This window comes from Podarcis cretensis, assembly GCF_951804945.1.
Source record: "Podarcis cretensis genome assembly, chromosome: 7".
Classification (NCBI taxonomy): domain Eukaryota; kingdom Metazoa; phylum Chordata; class Lepidosauria; order Squamata; family Lacertidae; genus Podarcis; species Podarcis cretensis.
The window spans coordinates 44,049,287-44,072,859 of record NC_137176.1 but is presented as its reverse complement, the minus strand read 5'-3'; the positions used below and the strand labels follow the sequence as shown (position 1 = coordinate 44,072,859).

General features: G+C 38.8%; 1 protein-coding gene across 9 annotated transcripts in view; it reads left to right on the top strand.

Moving 5' to 3' along the window:
* MTCL1 (microtubule crosslinking factor 1) overlaps positions 1 to 23,573 on the top strand; it is a 101,425-nt gene that overhangs the window by 57,623 nt on the left and 20,229 nt on the right. For 2 of the 9 annotated variants that reach the window (XM_079982850.1, XM_079982857.1), the window contains exons 5-10: positions 985 to 1,062; positions 4,147 to 5,472; positions 6,417 to 6,572; positions 17,101 to 17,223; positions 18,644 to 18,874; positions 20,234 to 20,416. In XM_079982850.1, the coding sequence (XP_079838976.1) occupies positions 985 to 1,062; positions 4,147 to 5,472; positions 6,417 to 6,572; positions 17,101 to 17,223; positions 18,644 to 18,874; positions 20,234 to 20,416 (2,097 nt within the window). The remainder of the gene's footprint in view (positions 1 to 984; positions 1,063 to 4,146; positions 5,473 to 6,416; positions 6,573 to 17,100; positions 17,224 to 18,643; positions 18,875 to 20,233; positions 20,417 to 23,573) is intronic. The other 7 variants (XM_079982853.1, XM_079982851.1, XM_079982852.1 and 4 more) reach the window with 7 other exon arrangements.

The following is a 23,573-nucleotide window of genomic DNA, read 5'->3' as shown; positions in this document are numbered from 1 at the left end:
AGCAAAGAGAGCTCAGGGACATTCACTAAATTTATCCTTGGTGCCAAGGTTTTTGTGCTAATGAGCATCTTGGCACTTCACACATTGAAACAACACATAGTGTGTTATTCTCTCAGAGTTTGAAGCATTTTTTTTCATGATAGCTGAACAGCATGTGATAGCAAGATATCCGTTTCTTTCCACCGGATTAAAATAGAAAAGTTAAAGCCATCCACTTGCCTCGCTTGCATTCAATTTTTATTAAATTCCTAAAGTGTGGATTTCCTCAGTACTCTTGGTTTAGAATTCTACTCCTATCCTGTAAAGAAACCCCACCCCCCAGTTTTTATACAATTAGTTGTTATATAGATTGGACACATGCATTAGATTTCCAATCAGTGGTTGTGTTTCAACTATCAAATCTCAAATTAATAAGCCTCTGTATGCACAAGTTTCATGCACCTGTATGATTAATCTGACTGTTGCCAATGGAAGCTGAAGACAATGACAGGCAGATAAAGATGCTGTGAGTCTCCATGTTACCGCTCACTGCAGACTGTATCTGGACTATATTTTCCACCTACATTTGCCCTTTTCCAAATATAATAAAGTTACTTTCAAACAACTGAGAGCCAGCCATACAAGAGAGCTGTTAAGCAAACAGAGGTCAGAAAACCAATTTAATATTCCTAGATGAATAAAGATGTCTTAACTTGGAGCCTCAAAGCTTGTGGTGTCAATGAAGTTTTCTTTCCTCCTTGAAAGATTGACAACATGTTCCCCATTATATGATCAGCTGAGGGAAAGTGGCATTTCTGTTCCTTCTATAAACACATATACTTGTCTGGATCTTAGTTCCTAAGTGTTTTTTGTCACTTGCATTAAGGTACTCAAATTTTTTGGATCAAATATTAGGTTTAAAAAATCCAATGATGTGAAAACAAAGAGAGTGTTAGCTATACTTCTCTGCATTTAGTTTTATTGAAAAAAAAAGTTTCTGTTCAGCAGAGCTGCAGAATGGAGCTTCTTGGAAAGTGCCAGGCAGCAGTCAGGACACAAAGAAAACTGTTTCTTCAGCGCAAGGTAGGATTATTGGCACCTGCCCAATTTCCTGGGCACCAGCTATGCTGCCATCTCATCCAGCTTACAGCCCAGTAAGTGCATAGCCATATTCTGCCTGGCAAAGACCATTGAGGAGGTGACAGGAGTTGGAAGATTTGATTTTCATCCCTTTCTCTTCAGGTCTACCTACTGGTCAAAGATACAGATATATATATATATTTATATACATTTTGCAGTATGAGCAAGCCCTCAATTTCATCACAGCTTCTGCGCTGCAATCCTAATTTGTTCATGTTCCTCTTTCTGCCCCCCCCCCCTCATTTTTGCATCTGGTGTACATTGCAAGCTCTTTGGCAGCTAATGTATCTGTATGTAGAACTCTCTTCAAAATGCAGAGTACATTGTGTAAAATTAGCTGACATGCCTATACCCTGTATGTGCCCAGATTCTGTGAAGAAGACCTCATCAACATACAGAGGTTGGATGAGGATGTGGTAATGGGCGTGTTATGACCTTGTCGTGGATGCACTGACTGAATTTTGCATGAACAGTTCTAGAGTTGGGGCCAATATAAGGGGCAAAACAATGCAAACACACCTTATGCCTGGGGGATAAGCCTGCCACTGTTCATCCTTCTGCAGACCAAATGGAGCTGGGTGAGCAGTATTCCTTCTGGTGGTATTCCCACCAGCAGGGACCAATGAAACTCCAAAGCAGGGCATTCTGATGGCAAGGAAGGGATGGTGCTGATCACAGATAAGACAACAGAACAGCTTTTCCTAGTTTATGGCACTTATAGCTAGATGGGGGTGATGGGAGTTGTAGTTCAAAACATCTGTAGGTCATCAAGTTGGAGAAGGCTGTTGTAGATGATTTCTAAGAGAAACTGGATCCCACAACCAGTGGAAGTTCATATCTGATAAACGAGACTGTCTAATAGATCAGAGCAGCTAATCTGTCACTTTAAGATTGGTTCACATTACAGATTTATCTGGTAACAAATGAGCTAACTTCAATTTCTAATGTAGCCAATGCATGGAACTTTTATTTGCATATTCTGTGCTATAATCCTGTTATTTTCCTGCTGCTTAGCATTTAATAGCTCTGCCTTGCTACCAGAGATGGTCCCTAATTAGCATGCCGTTTGGTAATGAGCATATGCTTACTTAATATTTCTTTATGTATTTCTCACAATATTTAAGGCTCTGTGCATGAAAAAAAGGAAAAAGGAAAATGCTAAATTAACCTTACCCAGATTTAACATAAGATGTCAACAAACAATCCTAATCATTCTAATTGAAATAAGATATATGTTGTCGAACATTTTGATTTTGTTAACTGATGTTGCCATATGTTTTTCTCTCTGCAAACATGCATACATAACACACACACACTTATTTACATCTATCATAATTTGTTACTTTTGCACTAATTGGGATATACCATTTGAGAAGTTTTAGTTAAGGAAGTTAACCTCAGACTGCAATTCTGTACACACTTACCTAGAAGTCAGTCTCACTGAACTTAACGAGGCTTACTTTTTAATAGACATGTATGTGTAGGTTTATACTATTAAGGTACAATAATTTTTAACATGCATAGGGAATCTAAGTCTAAGTTCTTTGGAGATCACTCGTGGCTGAGTAAGATTGTCTTCCATGAATATGGTCTTAACAGTGTGTCCGTAAGTGACTATGGAGGCCAATTCTGGATCCACATGTCCTTCCACAGTTGGAACATAGGTTTCTGGGCAGGAGTTGATCACTATGAGTCTAAGTGCCTTTCATATGTCTGCCTTAAATTACTATATGCTTATAGAAATCTTGAACTCCCTCTGCCAATACACTCTTTAATGGAGCAGACATCACTAGGAGATGCATGGGAGCTACATTGCTCCCATAAATGTAATGTACAAACAGGGACTTTATTACTGAAGGTGGAAGTAAATGTCAGCTCTGCCCATGGACACCATTTTTTCCACATGTGTGTGACATCTCTCATTTTATTTTATTAGTTTTGATCAAACAGAAGCTGCAGTTTTACATGTCACTGCAGACCTTCTAAAGCAGGTGTGGGGAACCTCTGGCATGTGGGACATACTGGGATTTGCTATAAGATACTTTATACTGGATTTTGTAGCAGCTGATTTTCAGTTATAGGTGGCAATAATACTGGACTCCTATAAAATCAAGGGACGCGGGTGGCACTGTGGGTTAAATCACAGAGCCTAGGGCTTGCTGATCAGAAGGTCGGCAGTTTGAATCCCCGCAATAGGGTGAGCTCCCGTTGCTCGGTTTCTGCTCCTGCCAACCTAGCAGTTCGAAAGCATGTCAAAGTGCAAGTAGATAAATAAGTACCGTTCTGGCAGGAAGGTAAACAGCGTTTCCATGCACTGCTCTGGTTCACCAGAAGTGGCTTAGTCATGCTAGCCACGTGACCTGGAAGCTGTACGCCAGCTCCCTCGGCCAATAAAACGAGATGAGCGCCACAACCCCAAAGTCGTCCGTGACTGGACCTAATGGCCAGGGGTCCCTTTACCTTTTACCTATAAAATCAACAAAACTTCTATACTTATTAAGTATCACACAGTGCTGCGATGATTTATTGAACCATTTCCTACACTGGAAGATAGCCATGTACACTTCAGTGTGTATGACGGATTAAAGCCTCACATAGTGAGGGTTATGCAGCTCACAGAAAAAGTGTGTACAGAATTACACTGTTGCTTGCAAACTTTGGGCCTTCTTTGGGGTGGCATGCATAATTTTTTGTGGAAGGGCTTCTAAACTTAGAAACTAATAATTTGTTCATTTTGTAGTAGCTGAAAACATGTGCAATCTCTGAAACATTTGTATTTGTAGTTGTTATTTTTCTGAGAATCTATAAGGTGGCAATTTTTCCACACTTAACCAGCTGTGCATTCATTGAGTGTGTGTGTGTGTGTGTGTGAGAGAGAGAGAGAGAGAGAGAGAGAGAGAAAGAGAAGGATGTTGAGCTACAACTCACATCTTCCCTATACCTGCTTTATGGAGTTACAGCCATTGTGTTTGTATTTTAAACAATTTCCTCTTTCCCTCTTCATTTTTGGGATATTTTTCTTGGCAGGAAGACAGTGCTGATTTAAAGTGCCAGCTTCAGTTTGCCAAAGAAGAAACAGCATTGATGCGTAAGAAGATGGCCAAACTAGGCAGGGAGAAAGATGAACTGGAACAAGAACTTCAAAAGTACAAGTCTATCTATGGAGATGTGGAAAGTCCACTCCCTATTGGGGAAGCTGGAGGACCACCCAGCACAAGAGAAGCTGAACTGAAGCTTCGTCTGAAACTAGTAGAAGAAGAAGCTAACATTCTGGGGAGAAAATTAGTGGAGCTGGAGGTAGAAAACAGAGGTATTAAGGCTGAGATGGAGGATATGAGATGCCAGTATGAGAGAGCATGTTTAAGCCAGGACCATGTTTCAAGCATTCCTACCTCACCTTATGGTGACTCTCTGGAGTCAGCAGCAGAGCTTCGCCGTCATTTGCAGTTTGTAGAAGAAGAGGCAGAACTGCTGAGGAGATCGATCTCTGAAATTGAAGATCATAATAAGCAGTTAACAAATGAATTAAATAAATTCAAATTTGAGCCTGGACAAGAGTCTGGCTGGCTTGATGAAAATGCTTCCAAGTGCAGTGGATCATTACAAGAAGAGTTAAAATCTGCTCGAATTCAAATCAATGAACTGAGTGGGAAAGTGATGAAACTCCAGTATGAGAATCGTGTATTGATATCCAATGTACAGCGCTATGATCTTGCCTCACATCTAGGCCTGAGGACTTCAAGCCCTAGGGACAGTGATGCTGAGAGTGATGCAGGGAAGAAAGAGTGTGACAACGAAGAGGGCCATCTACCTCAACCAAAGAGAGAGGGACCCATTGGGGGTGAAAGTGACTCAGAAGATGTATATGAAAAGACATCGGGTTTTGGGAGTGGGAAGCCATCAGAAGTTAGTGATCTTTGTTCCACTGAACTAACAAGGGCCAAAGAGGATACAGAGTCTTTGATCAGCATCAGGCGTGAGGCTGAAAGGCTTGAAAGAGCTGTTGACCGTCTCATCATTGACACAGATAGTTTAATATATGAATCAAAAGTGCACATAACCAGCAGTACTTCCTCTGAGCAAGGTCTGGAAAAAGATGAAGGAAAACCGGAGAGTAAGAATGAGCCGGAACTTTTGGATAATATTAATTCCAGAATGAAAAATTTCCAGAAAGAACTGCAAACTTTCCTAGAGAAGGTTGACAGTATTGGGGAAGGCCTCAAAGACCAAATGGAAGACCTTTCCCCTCTCCCTCACCTTACAGAATCCTCTAGTTTTCTCTCCACAATGACATCTTTATCCCGAGACTCACCCATTGGTAACCAGGGAAAGGAGCTAATTTCAGATTTTCAGGTAGGTGGACTTCTTGTTTGTCACCTCACTTTTTTTTTTAATTCTTTCCTGCTGCACTGGTGCTATTTTTACACATGGCTGCTTTGTTATGATTTTGAAGTGTAAATGATAAAACTTTTTTTTAGGTTTTTATCTTCTACTTTGCTACAGAGGCTGTTCCTCATGGCAAAAAAAGCTAACAGAAGCTAAAGGCATCTGAATCTTTTCATTTTCTCCGTCCTTGATCTGCTATATTCATGGCCGTTTTGTTCTGATGTCAAACTTTTTAAAAAAGTTACTGAGAGGCACCATCACAAAACATTTTCTTTTCATACGCCATTAGCAGCTTTGCTAATGAATGTGTAAATTACCTTTTCCCCTCCTGTTATTCTGATTCCTTAAATGAAATGTGTTCTCAAAAGGTCTTGCTAAACATAAAAATCCAAAATAAAATAAGATATTCTTGCAAAGCCTGCTTGCAGCTCTCTCACATAACCGAGGGGTGAGCAAAGAAGCACTGTAGCCAGCGAAGGACTGCCTTTCGTAACCCGTTTCCCCTGGGCTCATGTCTATACTGCCACAGCTGCCACACTGGATATGGCTTTTCTGCACAGCACAAGTAAGGATGGAAGAGCCTTGTATCCCCATATCCTCCATAACTTGTATGCTTGCTGTTGGTTTGACTCATGCATCCTCATTGCATGCGCCTCATAACCAGTGTGCATTCTTTCCCCTCTCTTTCTCTTTTTTGCTTTTCAGATATTTCAGCCCATTATTTTGCTCATCCTCATTTTAGTTCTGTTCTCTTCACTTTCTTATGCCACTGCATTTAAGTTGGTTTTTCTGTTCATGCTTTTCTTTGTCTTGTAGTTTTTTCAGTCGTCTACCTTACCCATTTTTGTTTCTTTTATTTCCTCCTGTCCTTTGTTTTTTTGTGTTATCAACCCCACCCATGCACCTAACAGTCCAAACTGAGGGATCAGATGGAGTGGCAGCGCAGCCAAGACCATGGAGACGAGAGAGAGAGTCATCATCAACGAGGCACCACCGAACCACACTGCAGAGCTGATGGAGAATTTAAACTCTACAGGCCAGGAAACAAGGGTTGTTTCAGTCTAGAGGTTAGCACAGCCTATTAAAAAGCTCTTGCTGCCCTCAAAGGGACCAATAAGTGTTTGTCACAGAAGCTAAGGCAAAGTGGTGGGAAATAATTCATATGGGCTATTATGACTTGAACTTGAGCTAAAACCAACCACAACAACCCACAATGTTCGCTTAAAACCTCTGCACCCTTAGACTTCTGTGATCCTAATGGCCACCCCTGATATACCTGTAACTGACCTGGAAAGAAACAGATAGCCAGAATGCCATGTGTGAAATGTGGGTGGTTGTTGTGTTGCTCACCTTGATGGCTTTGAAAAATCATTGGAAGTTAAATTATATACCTCAACACTATATCAAGCAATAGTCACTACAAGGTTGCAGTGTAGTATGATCCTTGTATTTCTCACCAACAAAACTTTCAGAAAGCCCATGTAATTTTTTCCATGCTTGATAGCATATAAATAGTTGTGATTTTATGGACATGCTCCAAAATCCCCCACACAGAAGGGCTTCCTTTTTTTTTTTCCTTCTGTGAAGAACATCTCTCTAAACGTATAGAACTATTTCTTGTTGTCAGAGGCTCAGGAGCAGAAGCACAGGGAAGAGAGGAAATGGAGAGCGAAGGGGAAGAATCTGAGGGCAGCGTAGGAGAAGATGACAGTGGCCCGAGAGATTCCATGAGCCTCTCCAGCGAATCGGAAGATTCACAGAAGGGGGCGCCGGTGGCCAGGGCAAGGGGGGTCCCAAGGGGGACACTCCAGAAGCAAGGGGCCAGCGGGGACTCTCAGAGCAGCAGTTGGAGATCAGGACCAGCTTCCCCACCAGAGCATAGTGGGGGGGGGAAGAATCCCAGGTATCGGGGGCAGCAGGGAGAGAAGATGAGTCAGGGCTGACCACGCCTCCATCGGAGAGTCAGGCAACGGAGGGGAGGTCAGGTCCAGCTAGCATCCCGGAAGAGGGAAGCAGTGACAGAAGCAGTGTAACGGTCAGGAGGAAGGTCACTGGGTTGGCGCGAGAGCCAAGTTCAAATGTACAGGCGCGCGGGACAGCAGAGAACCAGGATTGGGAACCAGGTCCTAAAGCCCGCCGGAGGCAGGGGGAGGAGTCAGGGGACTCAGCGTCAGAAGAGTCCAGAAAGGGGAATGCCCCAGCGGACAGGAGGACCCAGAGGAGGAGAGAGCAGAGGAAGAGGTGGAGCAGGGCTAGAGTCTTAAACTGGTGTCAGGGGGGAGGAGATTCAGACGGAACTTCGGCGGTCTAAGGTTTAAGACGTAGAGCTGCACGCCACGGCTTTGAAATGGAAACTGAACTTCAATAAAGACTTTTGTATATAACGACGACCTGGCGTTGATCCTCTGTGAGCTGGGATCTCGGGCAGCTCTGACACTTGTTGTATACATCAACCACTTTCATTCTCTAGAACAACAATCAGCTTGCATACATAAACATCATAAGTATGATGACTTGTATATTTATCCATAGATGATACATTGTGAGCTGTCACTGCTAATGGTTGCAAAAGCATTAGTTTCCATCATAGTCCTTCTGGCTGTGTTCTGGAACCAGCCAAATTTGAATTCTTAATCGTGGGTATGTACAGATGTTGAGTGGTGGTCTCTATAGAATAGCAGTCACTACATTTTGTTGAGATGTATGACTTTCATCCTGGATTGAGTTGACAGGAAACTGTTCCCAGTCCTTACTGGCTGAAAAGCAGTGATGCCACTAACCCAATTCTCTCCACCTTCTTCCAAAAGCAGTTTTAAAGTGTTTTAAACCTTTTAAAGAGGGTATGAATGTATATTTAATTCCTTAAATTTACATGCAGCATTTTAAAATTACAAAAGGCTGATTGCATGGAGGAAGTAGCAAGATAAGACAATTAAATCAGCGTTTGATTCACAGTCCAGCAAGTCTGTCAGATGCATTGCCTAGATTGGCAGGTGGGGAGGAAGATTTGAAATGTAGAGGAGAGAACAATGCAGCAAGCCTCAATTTGCATGTATGTTTGTGCACAACATGTATTAACTTTTGTTGTGGTTCAGCCAGGCACAGAATGAATAGGCATAATCAGAATTAGGGAAATGAAAGAGGGCAATGAGAAATAAGCAGAGTTTGGAAGCATGTTGGTATTATGCTAAATAGTTTGTTCTAATGGCCTGTGTTGAACAGACATATTAATTTACAGTCTGTTTAGGGCCCAGACTTGCCAGCTCTATACCAGATTCCTTCTTTAATGGATGAGCAAACATGCAGATGGGCATAGAGACATTAGATATTATAAATAAATTTGGTCAGTGTATTAAAAAAAAAATTATCCCAGAGAATACGAATATGAAGTAAATGTTAGCCATTTATTTCAGACATGTATATGACACAATATTGCAAGATGACATAAGATTTTTTGTTACAGGGTAGTCCTTTACAGGTAATAAAACCTGTACTTTAATCCATGGATCAAAAGTGTACAAAACACACCTGTTTGCCTGAGATAAGAGTTTTGCAATCAGTTCTATGTTTTGTCAAAATAAGGCCACGTCAACAACTGGTCAAACTTTATACTGTACTATAATAAGCTGACATTAAATTTATATACAATGGCACAAAGTTTAGAGATCCCAGGAAGAGCATTAATTTGCCATTTTTTTTTGCCATTATAAAACAGGGAAACCACGGTTATTTGCATGTGGTGAAATTATTTTTGAGTGTTGATTTTAGATTTTGTGTTAACATAGTTTGGTTCATAACTATGGGCAATAAGCTATGAGGGCATTAACACTTGACGAAGCCCATTGTTTATTCAGTCAGAAGGGAAAGCACTGGAGTTTTACTAGCCATATAAAGTGTTTTTAAAGCATGGAATGGTGATTATCATTTGTGACTGTGGGAAAAATAGGCATTTGACAAGAATAAAAGACGTGGATTAACAGAAGACTCTGAAAAAGAGTGGCTTCAAGATGTTAAAGTTTAACTAATCTGCACTAATCCATCTGAACGGTGGATCAGTTATTCCAATCTGCATTTGTGACTATGAGAACAGACCCATGAATTTATTTATTCTAGATTCATTAATTCTACCTCTTCTCCTTCATTGGCAGGGATATAGAAGATATCCCAGTTCACAGTAATTTGCCAATCTGTTGATACAAAATATATTTTAACTGAGCAAAATTATATACACTGAAGATAGAAAATGGGAAGTAAACTGTTAAAGAATGATGTTGAAGATAGCACTATTTTGTTATCTTCCCCAAGTAGATGTGCCATTGATGCTCTCCCAGATCAAAATGGCAAAAGGGAACTTTTTAGCTGCTTTGCTCTGGGAATAAATGTCTTTGCATTGGCCACTTAGGAAATCTGTAGATTTTTCATCTTGTTGGATAGGGCATATAAATAACGGATAGGGGGACGTGAACCTCAGTTTGGTTTAAACTTGCTTTTTGAGTATAATTAAATTATTGATTTGATGCTATTTTTTCTTGCTATTGATGATACATATTTCTTTTTGCAAATAAAATAAAAATAGATGGAAGATAAAAAATTTCTAGGTCTGTTTTCCCACTGCAGATTATTTTATACATTAATTGTTAGATGACAGACAATGTAAGTCTATTGTCTTTAATTTGGAACCACCCTCTAGTCTTAAGTTACTTTAAATTGCTGCCATTATTTGTACTGCACAAGTAGTTATTAGCATACAGTATTATCAGTAGGTAAACTCTTGGGTTAAGTATATGCTTTGAAAGAAACTTGTCTTTTTTTAAAAAAAAGTCTTAAGAGCAGACTTCTTGTTTTCTTCATTAAAGCTAGTCATTCAACTAGTTCAGCACACGGGAGGAGACAGACGCCTACTGAAACATTTCAACTCATTATTCACAGATAGAGCCCTGCTATTGTGCGAGAGAGAACTATATTTCTAAATCTTTAATATGAACAAACTATTGGCTCCAAGGAACTGTAAGCAGAAGGGAAATAGCTAGTAGCACTGACTTACAAAACCTTGGGCAAGTGCTGGAGTAGGAGTTCTTCTTCTTTATTGAATTTATATACACTGTGCTGTATGATGTGGATTCTGTAATAGTTCTCATGTTTCTCCTTGCAGAAGATTACATTTGGGTTTCATTTACAACACTCTAGTGCAGGAGTAGGGCAACTGGGCTCAGCTGGCAGGCTAGGTCCCAACTCCCCACCCCCAGAGTAGCTCACAGGCCACTTTGACAGGTCAATGGGTCTAACCACCTGTCAGTTACCTGATGTCAAAGGTCACGTGTTTCCCTAGGTAACATGTTTCTTGCCCATGTGGCTTGATTTCCAGCTACACGGGCAAAGGAGGCATTTCCAGCAAGTGCTGATAAGCTAGTTGCCAATCACAGCAATCCGCACTTTGGGCAGGGAACTCCATAGTCCTGTCAACTCCAGCAGGGCTTTATGCCAGCTGATTGGCACTAACAGCAATCCTTGCTCCCAAACAACAATTGGGAGTGTACTTTAAGGTTCCAGATACCAAATATGAACACAGGAACCACTTTTGGATCCATAGCCAGTCATCCCACTTCATAAATTGTCCTTTCACTGCCTTGCTTTTTCCTCTTTCTTTGTGTCTTTTGAATTGTGAACCTGCTGTCTCAGAAAATACTTTAATTTGTGGGACAGAACTAAGTATTATTATAACATTGTTCATTAATGTGGAGCAAGCATGTTGCTTGTTCCACAAGCCCTAAGATGTTTGGAATTCCTAAACAAGCCCTCTGCCATTCTGCATGACAAATTACTTTTGAAACGGAAGGGAGTGTCACATAAACAGTTTTGTGAAATGGTAACAAGAAGAAAAATAGCACAGAACAAAAGAACAGGGCTACTTGGTTCTGTTTGTGTGCCTTGGGATGGTATTTTCTCAAACAGAAATTTCCTCACACTGCACAGGAAGCAAATTGGGCAGGTTGTGGTTTTTAGCTTTAGAAAAAGGGACCAGAGAAGTCAGAGTTAAGCAGCCTTTTTACTCATGTCCATCTTTTGCTTAGATAGAGCCTGTCCCAGGTGGCTTTGGGATTCTAAAAATAAAAAATAAAACTGCAGAGAAGAATATCACAAATCTCCTCATGGCATGCAGTTTGAGCCTTAGTTTTCTAAAATAAGAAATGGAGTAAAAGTTTTGCTCTACTGTTGAGTGAGTACCTACAGATTTTGAACAGAAATCCTCCTGTTCAAAACTATAATACTTTAATTTAGTATCCTGTTTCTTCTTATGGTCTTGCCAATAAATATCTGATGGGATTGTGACCAAGGGGAATATCTTGCTTTTCATGGTTCCACCTTTCATCATTATACAAGTGCTTTCAATTTCTGTCTCTCAAGTGCAGCTTAGACAGGGCAAGGATAAATTTTGTTGAAGCTTAATGGTTGGCCTTCACACATTAGATTCAATTCAGCCCGGTGGGCTGAAACAGCATGTAGCATGTTGTGAACCAAGCATAAGAAAAGTATAGTGAAATGAGAAACTCCTTTCCCTTGTCCTACCTTAGTGGTGGCAAAGAAGAGTACAAATGCCTTTTATTTAAATAAGAAACAGTAAAGACATTTAGTCAAAATGGATGAATATATTGTTTTGTTATTTAATATGCTTGTATTGTAAATAACAGTCTAGAACACAAGTATCTGTAAATCAGAGTTGTTGTTTTGTTAACTTTCATTTTGTATCTGCAGGGAATTCTCTGTATAAAAGATCACATTGGACTGAGCTGAAACCTAAAATTTTTGAATTTCCCTCTTTTATGGTTTCAACTTTCATAGAATGTATTATATGAATATATGTTTTATTTCCAATAGCATATTTCATTAGACATTCCATAGCCTTTTCATTGTTGCACAACGATCAGCTAATCTCTGTAGACATTCCCTTCTTGTGTTAGATTGTGTGTATGTATTTGCATGTTTTCACCAATTAAATGGTTGCATGTGGATCTTGTAAATTCACTTTCAAGATAAGCTTGAAACATTTATGCAATCATTAGTAAAAACCCTAACAGCAAGAACAAATACTTTACATATGTGTGAGAGTGTGCATGAAGCTGACAAAATAATAGTCTTGGAATACCCATTATAAAATCATTTTTGATACTCAAACTCTAAACACATTCAGGAAATGGTGCATAATATTGCTCAACATCCCCGGTCATCATTTTAGCAAAAAGTTCAGGTATAGACTTGTTGGCACCAAATAACTTATGGTATATTATTATATTTCGTAAATTGGAATGTTCTAAATTAGAGTTAGAATCTGGACTTTATTTTTAACTAAATGAAATATAGTTTATGTATAATACTTGGACTTATGAAGTAATATTGAATGGCAAGATAAATTTGTATCAATTTCAGGTGTTATTACTCTTAAGTATGTTTGGCCCTGTTTTCATATTATGGTTTTTATTTTAAAAAGTATGTGTGAAAATTTAAACTCAGATATGTATTTTGTGCATTACTGAACATACTTTATCTTAAAATGCGCATTTTAATTCATTTTGATACTTTTTTTTTAAGGCTAAAACTATATCACATTAATATAAAATAAGAGCATGGTATGCAGTACAATGTCAGTGAAAGCATAATATGTTTACTTATTTATATTTGCAAACAGGGATTGGAACTGCTCTTCTCTTTTTCTTTCCCCCAATACTTTTTTAGCTTTTCTTTTTTATTATTTGATGCATTTTTGAAATTGAATCAATCAAATACAATTCTCAAAATAGTTGCACATGGGCTAAAAACGGATGCCACCCCCCCCAAACCCAAAATGGCAACACTCTTCATCATTATTTGAATGTACATTAATTTGTGAGTCCCAGTGACCTTCCACCGGTTTCTTGTGTGTCACTCTCTTGATTTTATGTATATCTCTTTTGATTTTCACTGTGCAGCAGACTATAGCTTTTGGAGAGTAAGAAACATACCAAAGTTTTCTTGTTATTCTATAATAAGAAAGCGCTGGGAAAAGACTTTTCAGCAGTCAAAACATGGAAACCAACCCCTCTTCCTAGTTAACTGTCCTAGTTAAAGGACTGTCTTAAGTTTGTTATGGATTTAGGAGGTGGGAGGACTTTTTTTTTTTTAGTAAGCAAGCTTTGAAATTGAACAACAAATGTAAAAAGAAATATTTGTAAATTAATGTTGAGTTTTCTAAAATGAATCTGTAGTGCTCAATGCATTAGAACCTAATCTAGGAACTATAAGTTCAACAGCATTCCCATTTGGCTGATTGGGACTAGAGAGTAGAAACCTCTTGCTGTGCTGGTATGTTGTTAGGTGGATTGAGAGCAGGCAATAGTGTAGTGTGGCCAGACTCAGGTCAGGTTTTTCCTATTTTCTTATCCCCCTACTCCCCGCCCATATCTTCCCAATAATGGATTGGTGCTGTGGATGTGGTGGGAGATGTAAAAATATTGATTCCAGTAAAAGTAACAGCCATTTCCCTGGATTGGGATGCCTGTGAGTTGTGTTGTTCTGCATTTGCATTATGTTCAACAGTGCTGTGGTAGACTCTACTATCCAATAGTCTGCATTGTGTGAGTTTACTTTTCTGGGTCTGTGACTCTCCCCACCCCCCCTTTTCCCTATGATGTAAGCAGGTCATAATGATGAATGTCGCCTCACCTGCATCAAATATATAATTAGTCAAAAGAGAGAAAGGGAATAATAGGGGTGACTAGAGTTATAAGAATGTATCATTGCTTCAGCAATTCGGCTTTCATGACAAATCACACCTTATATTGGTGTGAAATTCCCAGGATCCCTTAGGAGACTCTGTCCTCTGATGGTTAGGGGGTTAATCACTCAGCTGTTATGTTAAGTCTGGAGTCAAGTGGCTTAGAAAGTCTTCACCTGCCAGTGAAAGGACAACAAGGAGGGAGCAAGTCTAAATTCTCCAGGAAGGGAGCTCCAAAGTCTGAGAGCAGCCACTCAGAAGGCCCTCTCCCATTTACATGAATACATCTACCCAATGCAATATGGGGTGAGATATACTAACCTTAGTATCCACCCAGGCCAGAACACATATAATTAAAATGCAAGCATATATTTAACTGGGAAACATAATAATCTGGAACAAGTAATATTAATAGTGCTAATAGCCTAAACTAACATACCATTACAGTTATCCTAAGTCTTTATACTTTCATTTTTATTGCCATCTCATTCCCTCTCCTCTCTGTCCCTGCAGAACTATCCCAACTCTTCATCTGCCATTCTCAGCCATCATTTCCCACCTCACACCTACTGTGACTCACACTCTCTTCCAGTCCAACATTCTCTAAATGAAACTCCACCCATGGAAGTATAGGTTTTATTCATGTTGTGTATACAATAACACTGTAAACACCAAAAATATTAGACTCACTGATGCAGAGACTTGCCAGTAGAAGTAGTGTTTCCCCCAATTATTGTTGCTAATATCTAATAATGTGTTATATATTTATTTAGAAGATTTAAAAATCTTCTAATTTTTTTATAGTGAGACTGCCTTTCACTATAAAGTTATAGGGCAGGTTACTACAACAGAAAATGCAATTATAAAACAAATAAAATCATTACAATTATAAAATACGCAAAACCCATTCCAAATGAGCAGAACAATATAAATTCAGCAAAATACTTTAATTAATTAATTAATTAATTAACTTGCTCTTCATTGCTTATTTATTAGACTGCATGTTTCCCCTTCTGCTTAAAGGGCGCTTGAGGAAAAGGCTCTCTAGAAGTCTTTAGAGACGGGAATTACTAATTAAAAGATTTTAGTCATGTACTTCGTGTCTATTAAAGCTGTATTCAAGGAAGCTAACAACAGTTCATTTAAAATGCAATAAACTTATGCATAAGCAGTTCACAGATTAGCCTCATTACTTGAAACTTTTACATTTTGCTGACATGGAACTCTCATGATAGGAGTCATTTGCACAGGGAAGCACCTTATGTTATCTCCATCATAGTCATAACATATTGCCCTAGCATAGCTTTATGTACTTCAATTACTTTTGGTGAGCAATGTTCATGTGTTGTGAGTATAGCATGCTCCTTTATTCATGTAGATTAACTTGTGCTTTCTAGATTTTTGATACATCCTTTGGAAGCAAGACATTGTTTTCAGTGGAGCTTGCCTCCATGTAAGCATGCTTAAGTCAGATCTTCAGCTGGAGATAGGCAATACTTTTAAAGAGATTTAAAAGTAGTTTCACTGCTCACAGTTGTGCATACGTGTTTGTCCTCATCACCTGTATAGTCAAAAAGGTGTATTTTTTTTGGGGGGGGGGGGGTATATAAAACCTGTAGACCAAAGCCAATGTAGAATGAGTGTACACACCAGTAGCAGACATCCTACTTTCAAACCGTATTCAGCTATCTCAAAAATACAATAATCTAGTTTTAACATGAGTTTAAGAGAACTCTGATATTTGTTTTTTGGAATATTTCCCCAATCTTAAGTCATTGCGTCCCACAGGATTCCACTGGCACAGTGAAACTTCTTTTTCCTTTCCTTCCCCCCTCAAAATCTGCTACAGAGGGTTCCCCGCCCTCCAAAGCCAATTTTGAGGGCACGCAATGGCCTAGAGGGGACAGGAGAGGAGGCAGAAGTTCTGTTACATGCACAGAAGTCCTTTGCACCAGTAGAGTTGCCCTGGATATGGCCCACTAGTATCATCTGATTATTATTATTTTTACAAGTTGGCTGTATGTAGCTTTTTCCCCTTTGGCATTTTCCAAAATCAGAATACAACAATCAGTCTGCCCAAGCAGCACAGAAATCAGGAAAACAAGAAATGTGGAGGGGGTTACAGTTTTTGTATCTCCTCCTGCCCAATTATTGACACATCTGAAGCAAACAAGGATCCAGGCTGAGAACAGATTTTGCCCAAGGCTGCCACGATCCTTACTTTAAATATATACTTGATTTAACATTTTAAATTTAATTATACTTTTACCTTTGTTGCTGGAACGTGATGTTGGCCTGTGATTGATGACACATAGAAATTTGGCTATTTGAAGTACTGCAAATTCAAATTTGGCTATTTGAAATTCTGCAAATTCAAATCTAGATGTAGGGATAATCTTGTTTTTTTATCAATTGGACATTTTACTATCAAATAAAATAGAGCCCCTAAGAACATAAGTAACTTTTTGATGACCTCCATAACCTTCAAGTGACACACAGACTAGTAGATACCTAGTCTCTGATCCAGATACAGTTTTTCACAACATGTACACAGTCTGAGATGTGCGTGTTATTATCAACAGTGCAAATGAGAAAAGGCCTGAAAGCCCTCTGTCTTAATGTATATCCTAATATGGACACAGGGCACAGGTCTACATGTGCAGTTCCTGATCCAGCAATGGAATCTGTGTGCAGATTTTTCATTCATTTGGAATTAGATCTCACTGAATATGAACACAATGCATATTTGAAGTGTCTTTTCACTGTGTAGTTGTGTGTCTCAGTGATGTCTGTCCTGTAGTTCTGTCACACCTGTTAGAACCTTACTCCTTTGTCCTGCTGATCAGCTCAGGAACTGCCATGTTTTACATGTACAGAATATATCGATTCAGGAGCTTCAGGCTCAACTTGAGCAAGAGGTGAAACTTCGCCAAGAGGAGCAAGAAACATTTACAGAAAAGATAATTCAGGTAAATGCATAATGCGGTTGTTGGAAGAAACCTTTGTCTGTTTTTCTGACTATCAGAAACTCCTTAGTTTGTGGTAAGAATTTAGAAGTTGCTTAAATGTGTTTCAGTACTGTTTCATAGATAGTTTTGTTGTGGATTGGCAGACTTGTGGAAATACAATTAAGATAAAATTAATTGGTGTTAACAGGAACTATAATTCAGGCTTTCAGTCATATTGCCAAGATGATAAATCTCAAAGTTACAAGGATCTTTCTAAATCCAGAAATATCGTATGCTGTAAGGCTCTGCAGTTTTCATACTCTCTATAGCCCAATTCTACCTCTTGAAAATGTTGTAAAACTCACATAGCCCAGGAATCTAATGAAAGGAATGGCCTCTGAAAACAGTATTATTATTTTTTGTAGGGTATGTTCTAGAACTATTTTTGTGCATTAAAATTATCTAGTTCGTTATTGGGTCTAAATCAATTGACATGGAGATTTGGCCTCTGTTACATTTTCCTCCCTTACTTACAGCCAACTAAAATGTACACGATTATGTCAATCAATATCTGTTAAAAGTAAATCCTTCAGGATCAGAAGTCAGGATAGGACTTAAATAACTTTTTTTTTCCAAACAGAAACTTACTACAAAATAGTTTTCTTTTGTTCTTTTCATTGCTTCATTGGTAATATTTGGCAGAGATAAAACAGATGTGAAAGTAGTAGATGTGACTGCATGGCAAGTGTGCTTTCTCACTGAAGCATAAATATTCTAAAACTATGGCAACTCTAAGATTGTGGACTGTTTTATTTCTTTATTTGCTGGTCACCCTAGGCTATTTATTTGGATATATGCAGATAGCATACAATAGTATCCATATTCTCCATCAATAGGATTTCTTCTGCTTCCAATGATGATTCCCTTATTGTTTTAGCATCATTGGTCCTGGAAGGCAAGTAGCTCTCTCTCCTTAAGGCAGAGAAAGTAATATTTCAGAAAGGAGAAAGGGAGAGGAATGAGCTATAATTACTGAAGCCCTGGGTGTCTTATAATGACTAGTCAAAAATAAATTTAGCAAAGGCAATTCACATACAGCAGTAGCAGGGTCAGGGTCATATGGTGAGCATATTGAAAGGTTGCAGTGATGAGAACATAGAGCATAAAAATGTTTATGCTGCACAAGTCTGATGCAGCTTGTTAAAGTAAATGAGCTGTGTATTTCCTCAGTAGATTATTCACATACGCTTAATTAAATTAAGGCTACAGGCTGTGTTCTTCAGGTTCCTCAAAAATCAGATCTGCTGCCAAACACAGTTAGCTGATGATAATTAGAATGAGCAACCTTGGTTTATCTTGCCCAGATTTTAAAAACACACACAAGAATGAACCCTCAAGGGCGATATCCTGTTGATGTTGTGCATGGTTGTTCTGTTCAAAGCTGGAAGAGGACCATCTGCAAAGCCTACGGAGGAAAGACTTGGAGGTGCAAAGCTTAACTTTGCAGAACAAATTGGAAGAGAAGACCTGGAGCCAGGAGAAAAACCTGATGCATCAAGAACTCAGGCATTTCAAGCAGAACACCTTTCTCCTCTATGCCAAACTGAAAGGGTTGCTGAAACAGTGGCGACAAGGCAAGAAATTGGAGGAGCAAGGAGAGGATGTTCTTAAGGTAAGTGTCCCGTGTCATTTAATGGAGTGAAACTACAAGGAAAAGTGATGTGGATAGTTCTGCTAGGAACAAAATAGATTTTAAGAGATAACCTTGTTTCAAGTTCAGGTGTCAGAGCATCCTGAACTGTCGTATTGGAATCAGTGTCACATTGATTATAGAGCAGAAAAATGCTGAAGTGGAATCCGAAGCTACCTGTCTCTGGTATTATTTTTTTTCAAGAGATTTGCAGTGTGGGCCTAGCTGTACAGTTATTCTTAATTACCTGTTACTTATCTCTACATCAATCCTGCCTGACAGAAATCTGTGAAGCAAATCAATAGCCTTATAGGCCATTCTCCCTCACCCGACACCCAGGTTCCCAAGAAACTGGCACTGAACTGAAAAGATTTACAATAATCAGTCTATTAATAGTTTCAGATCAGTTTGGGGGTCATAGCAATATTGTGCATTTTAGGTAAAATCTGCTCTGAATAAGGAAAATATGTTTTGATTGAAAACTAACAGAAGAGTCCTAAAGCAGCATTTTGTGAGGAAGTAGAAGTGGTTGTCATTCATTCTGTTTTCCACCCTCAAAATATTTGGCTCTATCATGAGTGAACTGTTTTCTTATGCAGCTCCTAAATAATGCATTATAGAAAATAGGAAGGAAGAGAAAAGCATATTGCTCTTTGAGACTACTCTACTAAACCACCTCAGGAGGGGGAAATTACTGTTTGAATCCAAATCATTTAGTCTCGCACGTAGCTAACATGTTTATCATGTCTGTTATGTTCGTTCATATTTGTTGGCTTTGTACTAAACTAGATATTTACATTATCAAAAGTGAGAGGAATATGTTACCTTTTGAATGAGACAAGGATTTGAGCTGTGGAATTTTACATTTTTTAAGCTTCCATATATGCTATAAAATTTCCATCACTATTGTAGTGGTCATATCACTAATAATGATTTATAATGCCTATTGTATGCATATTGGCCATAATGGAATTAGTCTGCACTTAATATTACCATGCCAAAGCAAAATCTCTTCAAGATTTTAGACACTGTTTAATATTATTAAAATTAAACAAATGGCATGTTTAAAATAGGTAATGATCTTCTTCCTTGAATCTGAAATATACATTTGCCATTGCACATTTACACATTGAACCAAAGCTATGTGTACACAAAACCTTCTTCCCATTCCACCTTCATCTTCTAAGAAATGAAGAATTCCTTATGGAATAAAGTCATGGAAGGGAATGAGGAAACCCTGCGCATGCAGTGTTGCAGTGTAACACATGTTTGTTCGGGACTTCTGGTTCCAAACATTCAGACAGCAATGTTATCTTTGATTTTATTCACTTGCTATTTTAGTTGGAACACCTTGAGTCCCTGCCAGAATTCAGCTTTCAGTCTGAACAAAAGCATGATGAACGGGACGAAGAGGAAGAGGAGGAAGTGTTTGGACTGGCAGACTACTCCCAACATTCCACCGTGGAGATAATGGACCATGGACCACCACTGCAGACTGCAGAATTGTTGCAGCATCAAAAGCAGGTACCAAGGCAGGTGCTTACTGTGTCTGATACTTACTTTCCTTGGATTGTATTCAACATTAATCATACTCAGTGTAGACCCACTCAGGTTAATGGACACTGCTCACTTAGGTTCATTAATTTCAATGGGTTTACTCTGAGTAGAACTTGGTTGGTTATAATCCCTCATGTTCTGCAATATGTAAACCTCATTTATTCACAGCATGCCAGTGATCCTAATTACATAGTGATGTTAATGTGTTTCACTTATTATGTTTATATTAATCAGGAGAAAAAGGCATGATATGATTGCTGGTGCCTTTCTGACTGATACCTTAAATGAAATATTCCATTTCCTATCATGGCTTATTGCGCAGAAACATATTGTTGTGACGTGGGGTTTGTGATTTCAGCTCTCTTGACATAATATGCTGGAGACAGTTCTCTAGTAACACTTCTTTATTAAAGCAACAAGACTGAGACCTGAGGAGGGGAGAGCGACATAGGGACAGGGAACTAGCTAGAAAGGATACATTTTGGAGGGAACAATATCAGGCAATCACAGTCCTGCCTTTTGGAGGAAACCAATAAGACAGAGGATCCAAATACAGCAGCTTAAATGAACCAATAGTAGCTGTACCCTCTGGAACCAAAAGGCAGTTACTTTACCCTAATGCAAATACAGACAATAATAATACAGATATAAAATCCTTTGACTCAATACACAACACATATATATTTGTCTGATGGTTTGCAATATCTACAGGCTCACCACCTAAGCATCATAGCAATGTACCATCTAACCATTTGTGTGGGGGGCTTTTTATTTCATATAAATAATTAAAGAAGAAGACATATGCTTTAATTTATTTAATGAAAGATAGATATGGTGCAAGAAAACCCTTTTACTGCAATGGGTGCTTTTAAAACAAGCTACTTAATGTTAATATCTTCTCCCCCCACCCCAAGTGGATTGAGAGGTTTACCTATTTTGAGCCTGACCTAGATTCATATGCAGCATTTGGGCCTCAGGAAATACCAATAGATATATTAAATCAGCAGTGTGGTTTCCAAAATAGCAGCAGTGACTTGGGGTGCAATGCAGAGCCTTTAAAAATCATTGGCAGTTTATCCAGTGCTCTTTGATATAAAGTCTTTGAAAAGGCTCTATTTCAGGATGAATATACAAGTCAGAATTATGTATTTAGAGGGCAAGTAACTCACTGTTTAATAAGATATTCCAAAGGCAGTAAAAAACAATACTATCAATACAATGACACTAATAAAATTCAATAAAACACTCAAATAAAAACAAACAATAATGACAATTAAATAACTATTTTAGACAGCAGTGACAAGCAGCAATTAAAGCACTGATATATTTAGCAACCCAAAGCTAATTTGGAAAAAAGTTAAAAATAAAAAGATCATACTTCCAGAACCTCGTGGGAGGTGGTCTGCAATTTTGTGGCTGTAATGAAAAGGCCTTCTCAGGCATCCTAATGCGTAGTCACCATTCCCCATTCTCGGAGTGCTTCAGGTGTAACATCATTTTTAGTAAAATTGGCAGCTGTTGCTTTATTTACTCAGAATGCACTGCATTAAGCACCTACTAATGCATTTTTTTTCCTGCCAACCTAGCAAAAGCACATCAAAGTGCAAGTAGATAAATAGGTACCACTCCGGCGGGAAGGTAAACGGCGTTTCCGTGCGCTGCTCTGGTCCGCCAGAAACGGCTTAGTCATGCTGACCACATGACCCGGAAGCTGTACGCCGGCTCCCTCTGCCAGTAAAGCGAGATGAGCGCTGCAACCCCAGAGTCGGTCACGACTGGACCTAATGGTCAGAGGTCCCTTTACCTTTACTAATGCAATTTTTAATTATGGAAATAAAATTGGGCAATACTTCCCTGACTCATTGTCGCTAGAACCTCTGCCTATAAAAAAGATGTCCTGACAGTAGTAATCCAGCGACTATTAAGACACAGAATAGCATTTCTGAACAAATGGACTACAGTATATGATATTTCTGTGAAAGTAGGTCAAAACAAGAAAGGAAGTAACTGCCACTCTAGAGTAGCCCATGTGTTGTTTTTTATAGGCTGTCTGACACTTTCAACATCTGCAGAAGCTTCTCTTCTTCTGGCCCACAAAGGGCATTTTCTTTAGAATAAATTTGAGAGAAGGGAGGGATGGGGAACAACAGTGGTTGCCCAGACGCATTAAGTTTTGACTCATCAGGACTTGAAATAAGCCATATCATTTGTTTTTTTTTATATAAATATTTATTGAGATTTTTTAGATACAAAATGCAAAAATAGTAAACAATATAGCATGGATCATAACACATTTTTCAGAACTTCTTTGGACTCCCTCACGTCTCCCACTCCCACTTACATCATTATAAATTTTTTTCCAGCAATTTATCATCTTATTTATATTCTTGAATCTTGTTCCGTTAATTTAATCTAATCTCCAAAAATTTTATGTTTCCCTCAATCTCACTTATCATCAAGTTCAAATCTAATTCAATGGTAGGCAATTATTTATGATCTAGCATCCTTCTTAGCATTCAACCAAATTACAATACTTTTGTAAATAAATCTTGAATTTCTTCCAGTCTTCTTCAACCCTCTCTTCTCCCAGGTCTCGAATTCTGCCAGTCATCTCGGCCAGTTGCATATAGTCCATCAGCTGCATCTGCCACTCTTCCAGTGTGGGTAGATCTTGAGTTTTCCAGCTCTTAGCGATGAGTATCCTTGCTGCCGTTGTTGCATACATAAAAAATGTTCGGTCCTTCTTTAACACCTTCTGGCCGACAATGACCAGAAGGAAGGCCTCTGGTTTCTTAGTGAAGGTATACTTAAATACCTTTTTCAACTCATTATATATCATTTCCCAGAAGGCCTTCACTCTAGGACAGGTCCACCAGAGGTGAAAGAATGTTCCTTCGTGTTCTTTACATTTCCAACATTTATTATCAGACAAATGGTATATTTTGGCAAGTTTAACTGGGGTCATGTACCATCTATATATCATTTTCATTACATTTTCCTTCAAAGCATTACATGCAGTGAAGTTCAGCCCAGTGGTCCACAACCTTTCCCAGTCCTCAAACATAATATTATGCCCAATATCCTGAGCCCACTTTATCATAACCGATTTAACCATTTCGTCTTG